At 36.5% G+C, this 16,386-nt stretch overlaps 2 protein-coding genes across 2 annotated transcripts; both read right to left on the bottom strand.

The window, feature by feature from the left end:
• Positions 1-2,045: 2,045 nt before the first annotated feature.
• Positions 2,046-3,516, bottom strand: LOC133800395 (oxoglutarate-dependent flavonoid 7-O-demethylase 1-like). The gene is made up of 4 exons (XM_062238352.1): positions 3,259-3,516; positions 2,842-3,089; positions 2,407-2,731; positions 2,046-2,294 (listed from the first exon to the last, which is right to left on the bottom strand). The coding sequence occupies exons 1-4, from the start codon at positions 3,514-3,516 to the stop codon at positions 2,046-2,048; spliced, it is 1,080 nt and encodes a 359-aa protein (XP_062094336.1).
• Positions 3,517-4,988: 1,472 nt separating this feature from the next.
• LOC133802589 (thaumatin-like protein) lies at positions 4,989-6,174 on the bottom strand. The gene is made up of 2 exons (XM_062240929.1): positions 6,014-6,174; positions 4,989-5,930 (listed from the first exon to the last, which is right to left on the bottom strand). Exons 1-2 carry the CDS (start codon positions 6,069-6,071, stop codon positions 5,257-5,259), a joined length of 732 nt encoding a protein of 243 aa, XP_062096913.1. The 5' UTR covers positions 6,072-6,174; the 3' UTR covers positions 4,989-5,256.
• Between the last annotated feature and the right edge of the window lie 10,212 nt (positions 6,175-16,386).

The following is a 16,386-nucleotide window of genomic DNA, read 5'->3' as shown; positions in this document are numbered from 1 at the left end:
ATATATATATATGTACAATCGAAAAAAAAAAAAAATATTGTTGCCTAACAGAGACAACGGTGCTTAAATATTAAAACTCTTCAATGTTTTAAAAAAAACAAACTACGATACTTATCAGAATACGGTACTTGTTAGAAAATAGTCAATGAGCTACTCCATTGTAGCTGCTCTTAGCAAAAAAGAATAATTTGGTTACTTAATTTGAGATTCTTAGGATAGAAATAGAAGAGCTGGACCTTGTGTTTCTAGAAGGGACACTTTAATAATAGGTAATTTTGGGCAATAAGACATAGGATTAGGGGTCATTTGATGCTTTGTTAAGTACCCGTACCGTATGAATGAAAGGGGAAAATTAACCAAGGATCTAAGTAAAATACAAATTAGTCCTACACGAGAAGTAAGATCGAAAAATACAAGTAATAAAATCCAATTATTCAAAGAAGAAAAATAGATGGCATCTAGTAGTAGAACTAGTTCATTAAAACATATAGTTCATTAAGAGATTGACCTTTCCATAGTCTAAGTATGATAGGAAATTTTATAATTAAAAAATTAGTAGATAAGTGTACTACTATTAGTATACAAAAACAATTAAAGCAGGATCATGTTAATTAGTTTCTGTAATAATATATATATATATTTATATATACATCTCAACAATATGGATTAAATAGGGAAAGAAAGCCTTCAAAAATATAATAGAAATAATAAATATAGAAAAGTTTATAAACTTAGAAAGAGTAATAGAAGAAAAGCATTCTTAGAAAAGAGTAATAAGTTTTTGATATGTTAAATTCAAGTAGTGAAGAATATTATGGATACCAATAAGGTAGAATGTGAGCATGAGTGGACTCACAACACAAGAAATAATAAGAGCAACTCCAATGGGAGTTGCTTTGGGGAAATGTTTGTGAGAGTGGGGTTGGTAAATGAGGTGGAGGGGTTGTTTTAAGAGAAAATTGGCAACGTTGCTTAGCAGTGGCAATGTTGCCTTCATTTTTTTTTGAGTGGTTAAGCAAAATGGAAAAATTGTGATTTGACAACTTAAGCAACTAAGTACTGGATGTGCTCTAATGTACTATGTTTTAAATGCCAAATTAATGTATCCAGGTAAATATTCGAAATTAGCAGAGAATCCTAAGAAAGCACAACAAATGGATTCCCAAATATTTGAGTATAAATCTTGGTTGTATATGGTAAAATTTTTGTTTTTGAATTTTTTAAATATAAAAATGGAAATATTATTTTTATTTTTAATAAATAAAAAAATGTTTGATAACTATTTTAGTTTTTTGTTTTTAAAAACAAAAAATAATAAATACTTTTGATAATTTTAATTTTAATTTTTTGTTTAATAATATAAAATGAGATCTTTGATTTAAAGAAAGAGAAGAAAAAAAGAAACTAAAAATAAAAAACGGTATAAAAAAAATTTGAAAATATAAATTTTCTATTTTCAAAATTTAATAAATTTTATTTAAAATTAAAAAAAAATAAAAATAAAATAAAGTTACAAAACACTATTTTATGTTTAGTTGTCAAATTTTTAATTAATTAAACAAAAAACTATTATTTTAAATGTTACCCAACAACACCATTATGTACAACATATATATTTTATAATTTATTCCAATTGTGACCAATATGGTGACCTGTATATTTGTAGTAAAGCATGGATTAGAAATCTCAATATGAGAAACACTGATATATATATATATATATATATATCTAATTATAGGATTAGAATTCCTACTACAAAACAAAATTATGGTGGTGTAAAACTCAACAATGAAAAGTTGAAACTAATTTCCAAGCATTAAGAAAATAAGAAGTTGTATTCTTCCAATAAAGTCTTAATAAAAGGCAAAAGTAACCTCCATTAAACTTCTGACTACATAGACATCTTTAATACACAAAATTGTGCACAATGACTTCTTTCTTACTATAAATGAGGAAAAGAAGGTGATGACAAATGTGGAGTCATTAAAAGCATAAATATAAATTTTCTTCATTTTCAAAATGTGAAAAATAGAAATTTCATTTAGTTATTTTGCCTTTGCAATCTGAGTATGGGCTTTCCCATCATGTTTCATCTTCATGGAATTCCTCACATAGTCACCATATTTGATCTTCTTGTACAAGGGAAGGGACCCTTGTGTGTCTATCAAATGACTTAGTGGTCCAATTTCTACCTCATCCAGGGGAATGAAAAATGTTGCATAAGATAATCTTGACTTGGACTCGTTTGTCACAGCTCTATGCTCTATGCTCTTGTACTTGCCATTACTCAGTATCTGCCATTTGCAGCAACAAAATGTTTCAGCTTCAAACAAAAGCTAACTCAATCATGAAAATTTGAACAGAACTATATAACATAGCCACAATAATAATGTAATTCTAAGGTACCTCAGTAACATCACCAACATTAACAACCAACGCCTTTGGTATAGCCCTGACTGGAACCCATCCTCCTTGATGGCGAATCTGTAACCCGGTCACATCACCATCTTGCATGAGTATTGTTATGGTACTTGTGTCAGAGTGAGGACTTATTCCCAGCACGTTTTCTGGTGTTGGACATGGAGGGTAGTAATTCACACGCATGGCTTGCACCAGTTCTTTATGCAGCTCTAGAAGATAACCTTTCTCCATCCCCATGATCAAAGATAGAGAGCCTAGTAGCTCCTTTGCTACTCTTTTGAGTTCTGTTGAATAAGCCTCCATAGAGTCCCTATATTGAAGCAACTTTTTAATCAAAATTATCAAACCAACAACATTATTACTAATGAGAAAAAAGAGTGTTTTTGCATGAAATAGTGAGACTTGAAACTAAAGACATACTTTAATGTCTCTGGTTTTGTTGGCCAAATGTTAACATTCCTAAACCAGGAAGGGTAGACAAGCATAATCAATGCATCAGACCAATCTAGTATCTGATCTTCAGATACTACGTATGCATGTCCATAGCCTTGTATGTCATTTGGAGGCATTGAAATCTTGTTCTTCTCTTCTAATGGCAGTTCAAAAAACTCTGCTGAAGCATCTTTCAGACCCTGCAATACTTTGCTTTCCACTCCATGATTCACCACCTGAACATATTTTATATAATTTGAATCTTTCAGTTTGAGGTATATATCTTTATAACTTTTTTTTACTATATATCAAGTTGAAAAAGAAGCATCCAACTAGGTCGGCACACAAACTCCAAAGCTACCCAACTATATATAAATATATCTTTTGTAATGTGACATGTATTACCTGGAAAAATCCCCATTCTTTACAAGCCAAATCAAGTTTCAATAACTCCTCCTTGTTTCCATTTGAGAGCAATGATAAATCAATTACAGGAACTTGAGATGAAAGATGAGATAATTCTGGTTTAGTGTGCATTTCCTCTTCATTTCTTATGTATCTTTCAGGAACCTTAAGAGGGTCCTTCCAAACCATTTCTTGTACATTTGGTACTGGCAGAGATGGTGGATACGTTGGTATACTATCCTCAGTGGTTGAGCCCATAATTACTTTCTTTTCCTCAATTTAGATGTAATCAAAACTCAGACATGAATTTGTACACGATGGCTTTTAGTAATTATTTCTCTACTTGGCCTTGTTTTGTAGCAAAAAAGTATAGTTTGATCACATAGCTAAAGAGATTCTTTTGAATAGAACGGCTAGTATCTAGATGGGACACCAGTACAAGACACTATATTGAACTTTGTTTATTAGTCATCTTTGTCCATGTTGTCTACCAGACTCCAGGAGAACTTTTATTTAACATATTGTGTATTGGACAAGACTAGAAGTGTTTATAGCAGGATTTTCTATAAAAACACTCCTACTTGAAAACAAAGTATATTTATATGTTCCAAAAGATATTTATATACGATTGAGAAATTAAAACTAGTTTCACCTTTTGATTTTGTTGCTAAGTGATTGGTTTATTTAGACAGAAAGCTGAGCTTTTAGACCATCCAATTCACAAAGGGTACAGAATCTTATTTCCTATTGTTGTCTTTTCTACTGAACAAGTCATTGAATAGTTTCTTTACTTTGTTTATAACACTATGCAGGTTGTATGAACTTAAACAAGAGGACTAGAAGGGCCCTTGGCATTATATCCTCAACAAATAAGCAAAACACAGCTAATTCCCAAGTGTTTAAAGTCTACAACAAATAAATTTTAATTACATTGTCCATTAGTATTTTGGCACATCGCTCATATCCTCGTCCCCATTTGTGAGCAATAATAAATTAATGAGATACGTCTGGTTTAGTCTGCATTTCTTATGTATCTTTTAGGAACCTCAAGAGGGTCCTTCATGACCATTTCTGTACATTTGGTACTTGCAGAGATGGTGGATAAATTGGTTTATCATCCCCGGTAATTGAACCCATATTTTTCAAATCTTTTCCTCAATTTAGATTTAATCAAAACTCTGACTCGACTGAGTTTACACATGATGGCTTTTATCTATGATATCTCTACTTAGACTTGTTTTGTAGCAAAAAGGAATATTTTGATATCCTAATTTGAGATTCCTTGGGATAGAACGGCTAGAATATCATGTGTATCTAGATGAGACACCAGCACAAGACACTAAAACAAAACTTTGTTTATAAGTCACCTTTTTCTATGATGTTTGTAACTTTGCTTCGGAGACCCCAGGAGGGAAAGTTTTGTCTATGTTGCTCTTTTTATGTAAGATATTTTTCCTTGGAGAAAGGGTTAAAACTAGTTTTACCTTATGTTTTTTTTTTTTTACAAAGTGCTTAAGCTTAACTAGGATAATCTCAGAAGTCTACTAGATTCTTTTCACTAAACTGGTCATGGATTGGTGCTTATTGAACTGCTTATGACTAAAGAATTGACTTCTCCTTTTTCATATTATGAACTCTGGTTTATTCTATTTATATGGCATTATGCAGTTTGTAACTTAATACAAGGAAAAAAAAAACCCTTGGCATTTTCCTTACAACTAATTTCCAAGTGTTTTTAAAAAACATAAACTCAAATTCTATTACACTACAACAAGTTGATTACATTGACATTGCATATCCCAGAAGACTACTTTGTCCATCTTTGGCACAATGCTTCATAATCTTCTAATAGACCATATAACCGATTATATTCTACTATTTAATCAATACAACAAAACCCAAAATTTAATTATTAAAAAAAGTTCTTATATATATATATTTATATGAAGACCTTCAAAGAGATTTGACTTCCTAAGTTCCACATGGTCACTTTCTTGATTACTGTGGAGGGCAGAAGGTGATGACATAACGAGTAGCTCTACATTTATTAAGGCTAGTAGAGTCATCAAATGCATAACTATAAGCCTTAGGACAAATAGCCTTAAACAGATGAGCAAAGAGTGTTGGTTTGCAAGTGTTTGGGTTGGCATAGTTGCCAGTACAACAATATTTAGCTGATTGCATAGCCAAGCAAGCACTCTTACACCCCACAACCCTTCCACCACTCCTCACTTCCAATGCAGAAGGGCAACAAACATTCAAATCAACTTCACAAGACGCCACGCCACATCCGACCCCACCCCCCACCGGTTTCATCGAAACAGGCAAGTTAAAGCCATCCACAAGGCTAACATCGTAGAAATGAAGTGGTGAAGTTGAAGAACCAAGTGTCATTTCCACCACCGTGGCAGGCGGCTCCCCACCGCTGCCTCGGCAATGCAGTTGGTTTGCACAGTCACCAGTGATGCATGATCCTTTCCCATTGTCGTCAAAGTTGCAACCCTGCCTACCCCATATCCTGCCAGACCACTTCTCTGGGACATCAAGTACTACTTCCTCACCACTTCCTAAGTGGAAGCCTCCATCTTTTGGGGTGCTCTGCCCAGCACTGCCTAGCACACCAGGCCATATATTCTCATTGCAGTTGTTCACTATAATCAATTGTGCCCCATCTGTAACCACAAGTAAACACAATTAGTGCATAGTTAGGCCAAATAAAACAAACTCATAGAAGAGTTGTACCAAGAAAACTGACCTGAAATGCTCAGAGAGATCAACAGAAGAAGACCGAAGAGAATTGAGTAAGTTGACATTGTATCTTGAGATTTGATTGGAAAATTAATGCCGCATACTTAGTGATCACAAACACAACTACAAGCTTTTTAAGCAATGTGATTACTACAGAGAGTAGCTAACGGTTGTATTAGATTTTTATTATCATTATTATTTATTTTATTCTTTTTCTTTATATTGATGTGATCTTTTTCACTTTTACTTTCATGACAAAGGGTATATATGCTTTCCTTCTTGTGCAGGCTTTCTTTATATAAGAACTAATTAAACTTCATTTGAATCAATCTTTAAAAAAGGACTAAGAGATAACAATATTAACTGTTGGTTTGTCCATGAAAAAGGAAACTAAAGTTACTCAACATCTTTTTTGACATGAATAAAAGTGGATATACATATACATATACTTATTAAGTATTGTTTTGTTGCAAGTGGGAAGAAATAGGAGGAGTGAGATGAAAGTAATGATGTGATTAGAAACATGACTTCGTACCTGAAAATCATGGTGTCTAAACTAAAGCTATTCTTGTGGATTAAATTTAGTACAAAATCATTGGAGCTTCACTAGCAATTTGATATTTTTATAAATGAGTATTTAATCTTAATTTGTAGGAGCGTGAATGGTTAAGGAATATTAATGATTCTAGTTTGTCTTTAACTGTCTATAAAGTTAAGAGTAATCTAGTTTCATCATTGTTTAATATAAAGTTGAATGAGGAAACATAATGATGTGTGTGTGTATATATATATATATAAATATATCTTTATGTAGTAGAATAATAGTGTAAGGTGTTTCTTTTGTGCCCCAGAAGCCTAATTTAACACAAGATATGCATCAGTATGCAATTGGTTACTGACAAAGTTTGTTTGGGAGTAGAAGGAAAGAACACACTGTTTGGACCATCTAGTGATCTACACCTATTTTTTTTTTGAAACAATAGGAAGGATTCCATTAATTAAGAGGCAAATCTCAAACAACCCAAAAGACATACAACTAGTAATATCAATATGCAAATAAGATGCAACTCATCACAAAGCCTAAAACATCTCTGACTTTTAATTTTGTCACAGTGTTGGACCACTAGAATCCCCTCACAAAAAACAGTGACAATGACCAAACATGACAAAGTAAATGAAACTCCACCACAAGGGTGGACTACAATACCACCATAAAAATGGACTACAACCTCACACATAGGGATATTATTAAACAAACTAAAATAAAACTAAACAAATCATCAAACGACAAAAACTAAAAGAAAACACAAGAGTAGCACCCTACACTGAAGAATCGACACCAACGTGGATGAGACTACACCACCCTGATCCCATAACAGAAGGGAACCCGCCAAGGAAAAGGAACCCGCCTATTAGACCACCCCAAAACCAGTCGCACCACCGAGGAGATAGGCTATGCCCACCAAGCAAGCCCTACTCCGTCAGACCCCATGCACCCCAACTAGCAAAAGCCCACGACCCATCAGATCCACCACCATCCAGCTTCTCCCCTTCCATCATTCGCCAAACAAGATTCGGACTCAATCCCCAATCACTTCAATGCCGAGAACTACCACCCTGTGTAAATCAAAACTCAACCAAATCCTCTCCCTCGACTAGAGAACCATAGGTCACCCACCATATCAAGCGACGACCACCATAGACAAGGAATAAAATGTAACCAAATATGAGGAAAATCTGTAGAATCTTGGAATTTAAATCTAGATGCATGCTCCCTATTAATTATTCCAAAAACATAGTAGAAAGATAGAATCACATGATATACATTTAAACATCAGATTCGTAAATTAAAACAAATACAAAGATGTAGAAACTTATAAATACACAACGGAACAATGACTCATTCATTTGAATTTTCTAACATTTTGTCCTAGTTGAATGCTAGGTATTGTCAGGAATTCAAACCGCTAGAACACAACACAACAATCTTTCAAACTTTTCTCTAATTTAGATCTAACAAAGGGTGTGATAAGTCAGAAATACACAGAGAAAGAGAAAAAGTAGGACGACATAGTGTGACAGAGTTTCCTTACCTCAAAAAACTCTTAGACAATCACTCACTTAAGGTTCTATTTATAGGCAAATGCTAGGGCAATCAAAATAGGGTAGTTAACAATTTTGATTTAATTATTTAATTAAATAAATAAGTGCATAATTGGAACAACTACTCGCTCACCAATGCATTACATGGCCGGTCACTTAGGGGTTGTTTTTCCATTTTGATTTTTCAATTTTGTTTCCAAAATTACCCAAAATCAATCCCTATTTATTTATTTATTTTGAATAATAATTAATTAAATATTTGTTCAAAATAACTATTTATATTTTGAACTTGAATTTAATTTATTTTACTAATATTAATACTAACTTATTAATATCAATAAAATTGCCCAATTGTCTATAAAACTCTCTTTTGAGAATTTTCAATTAAATCCTCAAACTTTCTCTTATTTGTAATTATCACCTAATATCAATAAATAGTTCACCATTATTTATTTATGTTGACCCAGTCAACTCGATATTACTAATTGATAATTAAATCAATTATTTGAAACTCTTATATTTAATTTTACTAGAGACGACACGAGGACCATGGATCCATGAACTCAAGACGACACGAGGACCATGGATCCATGAACCCAAGCTACAATGAGTTTCCGTGAATTTATTTATCGTAATAAATTATTTCACAACTTATTAATTCATCGTGACTCCATTATAGACTCAGAATTGAACTCTTGAGTTCACAGATTGTATTTTCCAAACCACAAATACGTTATCCATAGTTAAAATGTCATTCAATCATCTATCAATGTCTTACTAACGAGCTGGGTGCAAATTACCGTTTTACCCCTCATTAGTATTTTATCCTTATCTCCCACTAAGTTTCTTATAAATGATATTTCCGTGAATGTAATCACAACAATGAGATCTCAATCATTTAATCTTTTGAAGAAAGCAATTAAGAAAATAATCTTTTCACTTCTTGTGCAGAAGTTATAGATTTTATATCTATGAATAATACTCACACTCAATTATACTACTAAATCTCCAAGATGTAAGTATGGACTAGATCGTACTGATAATGAACAAGTCAAAATATTTAAATAATATAATAAGGAGAATTTTATCACTCAGAATTAAGATTGACTTAACCTATGGTCAACGTTGAAACTATAACGCCCCACGTCACTATGGTTGCTTCCTGGAATGACGACTGGCCCTGCAAACCAACACGAGTCTTTCCAGCGTGCTTTGTCCTCACTTGCATACTTCCTAGGAAAACTTCCCAGGAGGTCACCCATCATGAGACTACTCCAGGTCAAGCACGCTTAACTTTGGAGTTCTCAAGTGATGGGCTACCAAAAAGAAGATGCATCTTGTTGGTATAGGTAGTGCCCATGAATCCATTTAAGTCCTCTTCAACTATGTAGTCCCATATCTACACAGTCTTAGAATCATCACACTTTACCTTCCCCAGGCGGTGTGGGATTGCATAGATTTTTACCCGCTCTTTCCCCCTGCAGATCACGGGATTCTGATTGTCACAATCACCCCCCTTTAGGGGTCCGATGTCCCCGTCGGCCACACTTTCGGCTAGGTCAAGGCTCTGATACCATTTGTAATGCCCCATGCCACTATGGTTGCTTCCTGGAATGACGACTAGCCTTGCAAACCAACACGAGTCTTTCCAACGTGCTTTGTCCTCACTCGCACGCTTCCTGGGAAAACTTCGCAGGAGGTCACCCATCAAGAGACTGTTCCAGGTCAAGCATGCTTAACTTTGGAGTTCTCAAGTGATGGGCTACTGAAAAGAAAATGCATCTTGTTGGCATAGGTAGTATCCATGAATCCATTTAAGCCCTCTTCAACTGTGTAGTCCCATACCTACACAGTCTTAGAATCATCACACTTTACCTTCCCCTGGCGGTGTGGGATTGAACATATTTTTACCCAATCTTTCCCCCTGTGGATCACGGGATTCTGACTGTCACAGAAACATTTATTAGATTCGATAACAATGATACTTATTTATTTATCAATAGTCAATATCGATCCTAGTCTGATGTAACTAAATACATTTGATCTTCTCTACCTGGTCAATGCCTTGGACAAGACATCACACCCCGAATGTGTAAGTAGATCTTATCGTAGATTACTAAATTAATGAAAATCCAATACATTGATTTAATCTTAAGACTTGTTCTTTTGAACATATAATTAAATTATAATCCACTATAACCTAGTCACTATAATTGTAACTATCCATATGTTTGTGATTATTATGAATGCTTGTATTAATTGAATAAACATGTAATAAAACAGGCGAACAATGCGATTGAATAAACAAAATGATTTCTACTTCTTTTATTGATAATAAAAACGTGTTATATGAGAAATATGATTTTATTAAGGGCATAACACTCGATAGCACTAAGATTAGATAGAGAGAAAAGTTATATGTACACCCATTTTACTACCTTCCAATTATTTGCACCTATTTATATATATCAATATATATTATTTTATATATATTAAAAAACTTATTGATTAAATGAAATGATCATCAATTTAATTTTTTATTATTATAATTTGATTAAACGAAATAAAATAACATACTAAATAGTACCAGACTTAAAATCTAATAATCATTTCTTTTAGTAATTAAAATCTAATAATCTTAAAACATTATATATTCAAATTGTTGATGCTGTTTTTCGTCAACTTAAATAGTAGAGCAATTAAACAATAAAATATTGGAGCAAATGAATAAAGGAGAAAACAACAGAGTTTTTACGTAGTTCAGCAGTTAACTCTACCTACTCCACGAGTCTATATTATTAAGACTTGAGAGTTTTCTGGAAACTTTTATGAGATAAGTTGCCCAGAGTGTTCTCTCCAGAAATCAGAAAAAAGGACCTTTACAAATGATGTTTCCTTCTCTATTTATAGGGAAGATTGCATAATTCATTCCCACATATTTCAGAAAGATATTCTGTAAATAAATTGAAATAATTATATTAGATGCATTATCTCCTACATACACGAAAACGTCCCATGAAGATCGGGAACAGATAACAGATTAAATGATATCCCTTAAATATATTGGGATTGTACAACAATAAATATGTTCGCACGTAATTGGTTATCCCAGATGATTCATTAAACCTTCGAGATCAGCAATTGGCATTGAGTCTGTCGAGACTATGAGTCAATCACCCAACTTTGCACTATGCTCGGGATTGATAGATGTTGACGAGGCTGTCGCATTCGAGCTTGCATTTCCCGAGCTCGGGCCACCTCGCCTGAAGGCATTCGGCAAAAAATATATTCAAGTGTTATGCCATTGCGAACTCAGAGCATACTCAAGGCTATACATCCTCGAAGTCGTCGTTTACTTTACAGAGGTTCGACGGTTGGGTTATATGGTAATCGTATGTATTTCGAGCTCACACCTGGCGAGTCCATCTTTCGGGGTCATAACTCCTTATCTCGAAATTTGGGTGTAACATTTTGCCCCCTCAAAAGTATCAGTTCAAATCCCATGAGAAGGAAACTTTTGAACTGCCCTTCTTGGAAACTGTACCATCATTTGTACTCAAGTGTAGACACGCGTCAGCCAGGTATTGGATGGTTAGAGTACTTGAGTGTCTTTTACACCATACGCACGTCCATCCACCTGCCAACTTTATGGCGCCACTCTTCTATTTGTTCCTAACCATTTGATCAAGTATCGAAATTGGCCAACTGTCCAGATTATTTCGTCGATTGGCATCCTTTGGGGACTATAAATATGCCATCATCTTCCTCATTTTACCTCTACGTTTTCGAGTTTTCAGAAAAGAGAGAAGAACTAAGAAAACCAGAACTCAAAAACTCCAGTCCTTGCATGTTCTCCAAGCTGAGGAAGTGAAATACCATTGGTCTGTTTGACTCTGTGAAATCGTTCTTGCAACCAATCCTTCGGTCTTCGATTTCTTTGTTTCCACCATCTGCATTGTGTAAGTATCTGTTCTTGACCCCGTATATTCGTGTATATACTTTGTTTTTTTTTCCTGCATGTTTTACGTTGTTGCACTTTTAGGCACATTTACTATTTTTGTACTAGAATGCTTTGGTCAATATCGTGTAGTTTTTAGGCTTATCTAGTGTTATGGATTTTCTAAACCCAGATTTTGGATGAATGATGCAAATATGGATTTTACTGGGTTATCTTGATTTCAACTATCATATCATGTAGACCAAGAAACTGGGTATGGGATTAGGGTTTTCAAATTACACGTTTCCCAAAAATATCACCTTTTTGAGTAACCGCCAACTTTTTTCCTAAAAATCCGGGATTCTCAAATATAAATCCACTTTTCCCCTTTATGTGGCATACACGCTCCGAGCCTAATCTCGCTCTTTTGACCGAGCTCGTTCCATAGTCTCGAGCATTCGAGCTTAGATCGTCTTGATTTTTATTATTAATCTCTTGTTCGTCTGGCCCTCACCCTTTTTCTTTCTTGCTAGATGTCGCAGAATTTGGAAAAACGGTGGGGTCAAAACTCGCGATTCCTTACTCAGCGGCTATTCCGAGCTCTGAGTCACCTTTTACTTGGAATCAGTGCTTGATTCAGGAGCACGAACTAAGGCGTGAGCAAGAAGACACCCGAGCTCACTTTCGACGTCAAATTGACGAGGTCGAAGAGAGAAAAAGGAAGAGACTTAGGGTCGCCATCTACCCAGATCCAGACCCCGAGCCTAGACCAATCCCCCTCGATCCTACTCTTAAGGTGACAATCGCATTCAGACCGGGCGATCTCCAATTTTCATTGATGGAAGAACCATCAAATCCCCCGTCTACTTCACAGCCAACCACTATTCCCACCTCGAGGGGAGATTTTTTTGAGGCCAAGCATTATTGGAGCTCGATTTCTTCACTAGGGCAGATCTCTGACATCTTGTCCCTCCACGGAATTGGACTATCAAGCTTGCTGAGGTGTCGAGATCCAACCTCCCATGAGCGAGGCTGTCGCACCTCGGGAGATGGTAATCTCGACAGTAAGTTAAAATATGCGGCTTGGAGCCATGAGCACATGAGGGCAGGGGCCTTATTGCCCTTGAAGTCCTTTTTCAAGGACTTTTTGGATTTTGTCGGGCTCGCTCCCTTCCAACTCAACACCAACTCATACAGGGTTTTGTCAGCCATGAGGTCGCTTTATCACGAGCTAAAGTGGGAAGGACCTTCACCAAAAGAGATTTTGTATCTCTTTTACTTGAAAAGCAATCCCTCCCGAGCTCGGGGAGTAGATGGCTTCTATTATCTCTCGAGCTATCCTCGTGAGAAGAAAATCTTCGAGGACCTCCCGAACCATCCTCCCAACTTTAAGGTGGCATTCTTTTGGACGAAGGGTCTAGCTCCCTACAAACACTATTCGTTCAGGCGAATCCATAAGTATACGATCTCTTTTTTCTTTTTCTTTTCATGTTCGAATTCTTGCTTAGGATCGAACCACTCATAATACTTTTATTTCTTCAGCCAACTATCATCGTCCTACTCCCACTGGTGAGATGAAGGAGCATAAGGAGACTTTGCTTCAACTCCCTTATGGTAGGCGATCCCTGTCGTATCTTCTTCATGAAGATAAGCTTTGAGCCTGTGGTCTCTTAGAGAAGGATCAATCCACAAACGATTGGTCCAACAGGAAGTACACCCAGTGGGAGTCTATGCCTCTCCCAATCAGCAGCCTTCCTCCGAGGCGAAGCTCTAAGGCATGATCCCCAGCTCGCCATCGCAGGAGTCCGTGCTCGGGGAACGAGGCCAATGACGAGGCTTCGAGCTCGAGTGACAGAGGTACGTTCATCCTTAGCTCGGCTTTATGGTCTCCTTAGCTACTTAAGCATAAACCTGACACTCTAATCTTGTGCCCAGATGATAGGGACAATTTTTATGTATGGTCCTGGGTAGATGAGAGAGTCCATAGGTTTGATAGCTGGTTAGGGAAGTACGATACTCTGTATAGCCTGAATGAGGTATGGAATGGAATAGCCGTCCAATACGGGACGAATGATTATAGGGACCTTTCGAGGTTGACTTCCACATATAGGGAAAGGAGTTCCAGTTAGGTTCCTCGTTACTAGTCCTTTTATTCCTTGACTGTCTGCATTATGCTAACTTTTTGTGTCTTGAATGCAGTGTGACTGTGCAGGAACTATGGATTCTGATCTCGAGACCGTGCTTGCCATGGATGAGGGGGCTAAGAAGAGCAAGCGCCTGAGAGCCTCGCAGAAGTCTGATCGACCTGCTAAGGTCTCTAAGAGGACCGAGAAGACTCCTCCTCCCCCAGCTCCCATTGTTGCGAGCCTGGCTGCGGGTCCCGCCTCCCAAGTCGATGCGTCCACCACAAATGTTCCTCCTCCGCCTCCTGCTGTTAAGATCCTCCCCACGCTCGACCTTCCTCCGAAGAAACCAGCGTCCAAAGGGCGTCTGTTGTTGATTTCTACTCATGTTGATGAGTATGTTGTCGACAATGCTGCCAGGACCCATGGGGCTACATTTGGCTTGGACGTTCGGTCTCGGGTAGGCCAGAGCATTAGCAGCTTTGAGGCTCCCCAGTGGCAGTTCTTGAACAATGCTCGGGACTGCAACACCCTTTATGACAAGAGTGTCGAGCTCATTGCTACGACAACTTCTCTCACCTTATTATTTGTTGTTGTTGTGCTTAGTGTATGTTCTAACTTGATATGTTTGTGTGTCAGTCTCTTACTGCATTTGCTCAACTAAATTACAAGCTGAACAACGAGGTCCACTCGAGCATGTCATATGCTCAAGAGGCGAAGGATCTCCAGCTCAAGCTCGCAGACGAGTTTAAGGCCGAAAAATTAAAACTGGAGGTTGAGGCCAAGCAGATGAAGACCAGGATAGCAAAGCTCAAGAAGCTGAATGCCAGGCTTGAGGAGCTTGAGAAGATCAATGCCAAGCTTGAGGAGGAGAAAAAGGCCACCTTCGAGATAATGGAGGAGGAAAAGGCTCATCTTTTCGCAGAGTTCAAGGGGAGGAAGGACCGAGCAGTTGATCTGGCCATGTACAGGATCTAGGCCAGCAATGTTGATCTCGATACCAGCTTCCTAGGCTCTTTTGAGGAGGAGCTTGTGGCCAAATGTCAAGCTCGGCTTGAAGCAGAGGATGCTGCTCGGGAGGATGCAGAAAAGGCAATGTAGGATGCTGGGAAGGCTAAGGGGGGCATTCTATCCTCCTGAATCTCGATCCTGGGCTGCGTCCCTTTGAGACTTTTTGTAATAGTTTTTATTTCTTGCTTTTTATGCCCTTGGGGCTAAGACAATTTATAGCTCGTAAAATAACTGTTTTCTTATGATATTTACAATACCATATTTGACTTTACTTTAATATTTTTGCTTTACATTTCTTAAATCGAAATATTTTAAGCAATTTGTATTAAAAGTTTGTCCTTATGTCTGTTTATTCATACAAACACGTGGTGGATTTAAGCTCGAGTTTCAATACATTCATGCACAGTTTACTCGATGTATCCATGTCCGATCTCGTTATTTGTCGAGGTCGAAACTTACTTTTACCATGCACTAGAAAGTACTTATATTGTGTGTAAGGCAGGTAGTTTAGTTATATCCTGCTTTTTTAGTTGCTTTTCCTCATCCTCGGGTAGCTCCCCGAGGTTATGAGGTCGAAACTATCTTTTTGCAAGATATTCCAGCCTCGATCTCGACTTAATTTGAGGTGGGTTTATCTATATCCCATCTTTCTGTCGATTAATTTTAGCTGATTTATTCCAAACCTACTTAGGTCGTGTTTGGTTCGCAATCCATACACATATTTTTGACCTAGTTATATCTAGATCACGCATTTGGTTATATCCAAATTACCTTGGCTTGCGCGTTTGGTTATATCCAAACACTTTAGTTTAAATGTCCAAATTATTTTAGCTCACGCATTCGGTTATATCCAAATACTTTACTTTTAATAATCTGGTTATTTTAGTTCGCACGTTTGGTTACATCCAAACACTTTACATTTAATAATCTGGTTATGTCCAAATACTTTTATTTGGTTATGTCCAAACTATTTTAGCTCGCGTATTTGGTTATATCCAAATACTTCTATTCTTTTCGTGTATGCTATTTATTTTTTCAAGCTTACGGTATATATACCACTAATGCCCCATTAATATCCTATGAGTGTGACCATAGGTTATTAAATTAAGAGAGTTTGCAAAAAATACAGCATACTGCAACGGAAATGAACTTTATTCAGAATTGAACAATTTATTAACAGAAGCATAGTAAGGATAAACAAGCACG

This window comes from Humulus lupulus, chromosome 9, assembly GCF_963169125.1.
Source record: "Humulus lupulus chromosome 9, drHumLupu1.1, whole genome shotgun sequence".
Classification (NCBI taxonomy): domain Eukaryota; kingdom Viridiplantae; phylum Streptophyta; class Magnoliopsida; order Rosales; family Cannabaceae; genus Humulus; species Humulus lupulus.
This window is presented reverse-complemented; position numbering and strand designations above follow the sequence as displayed.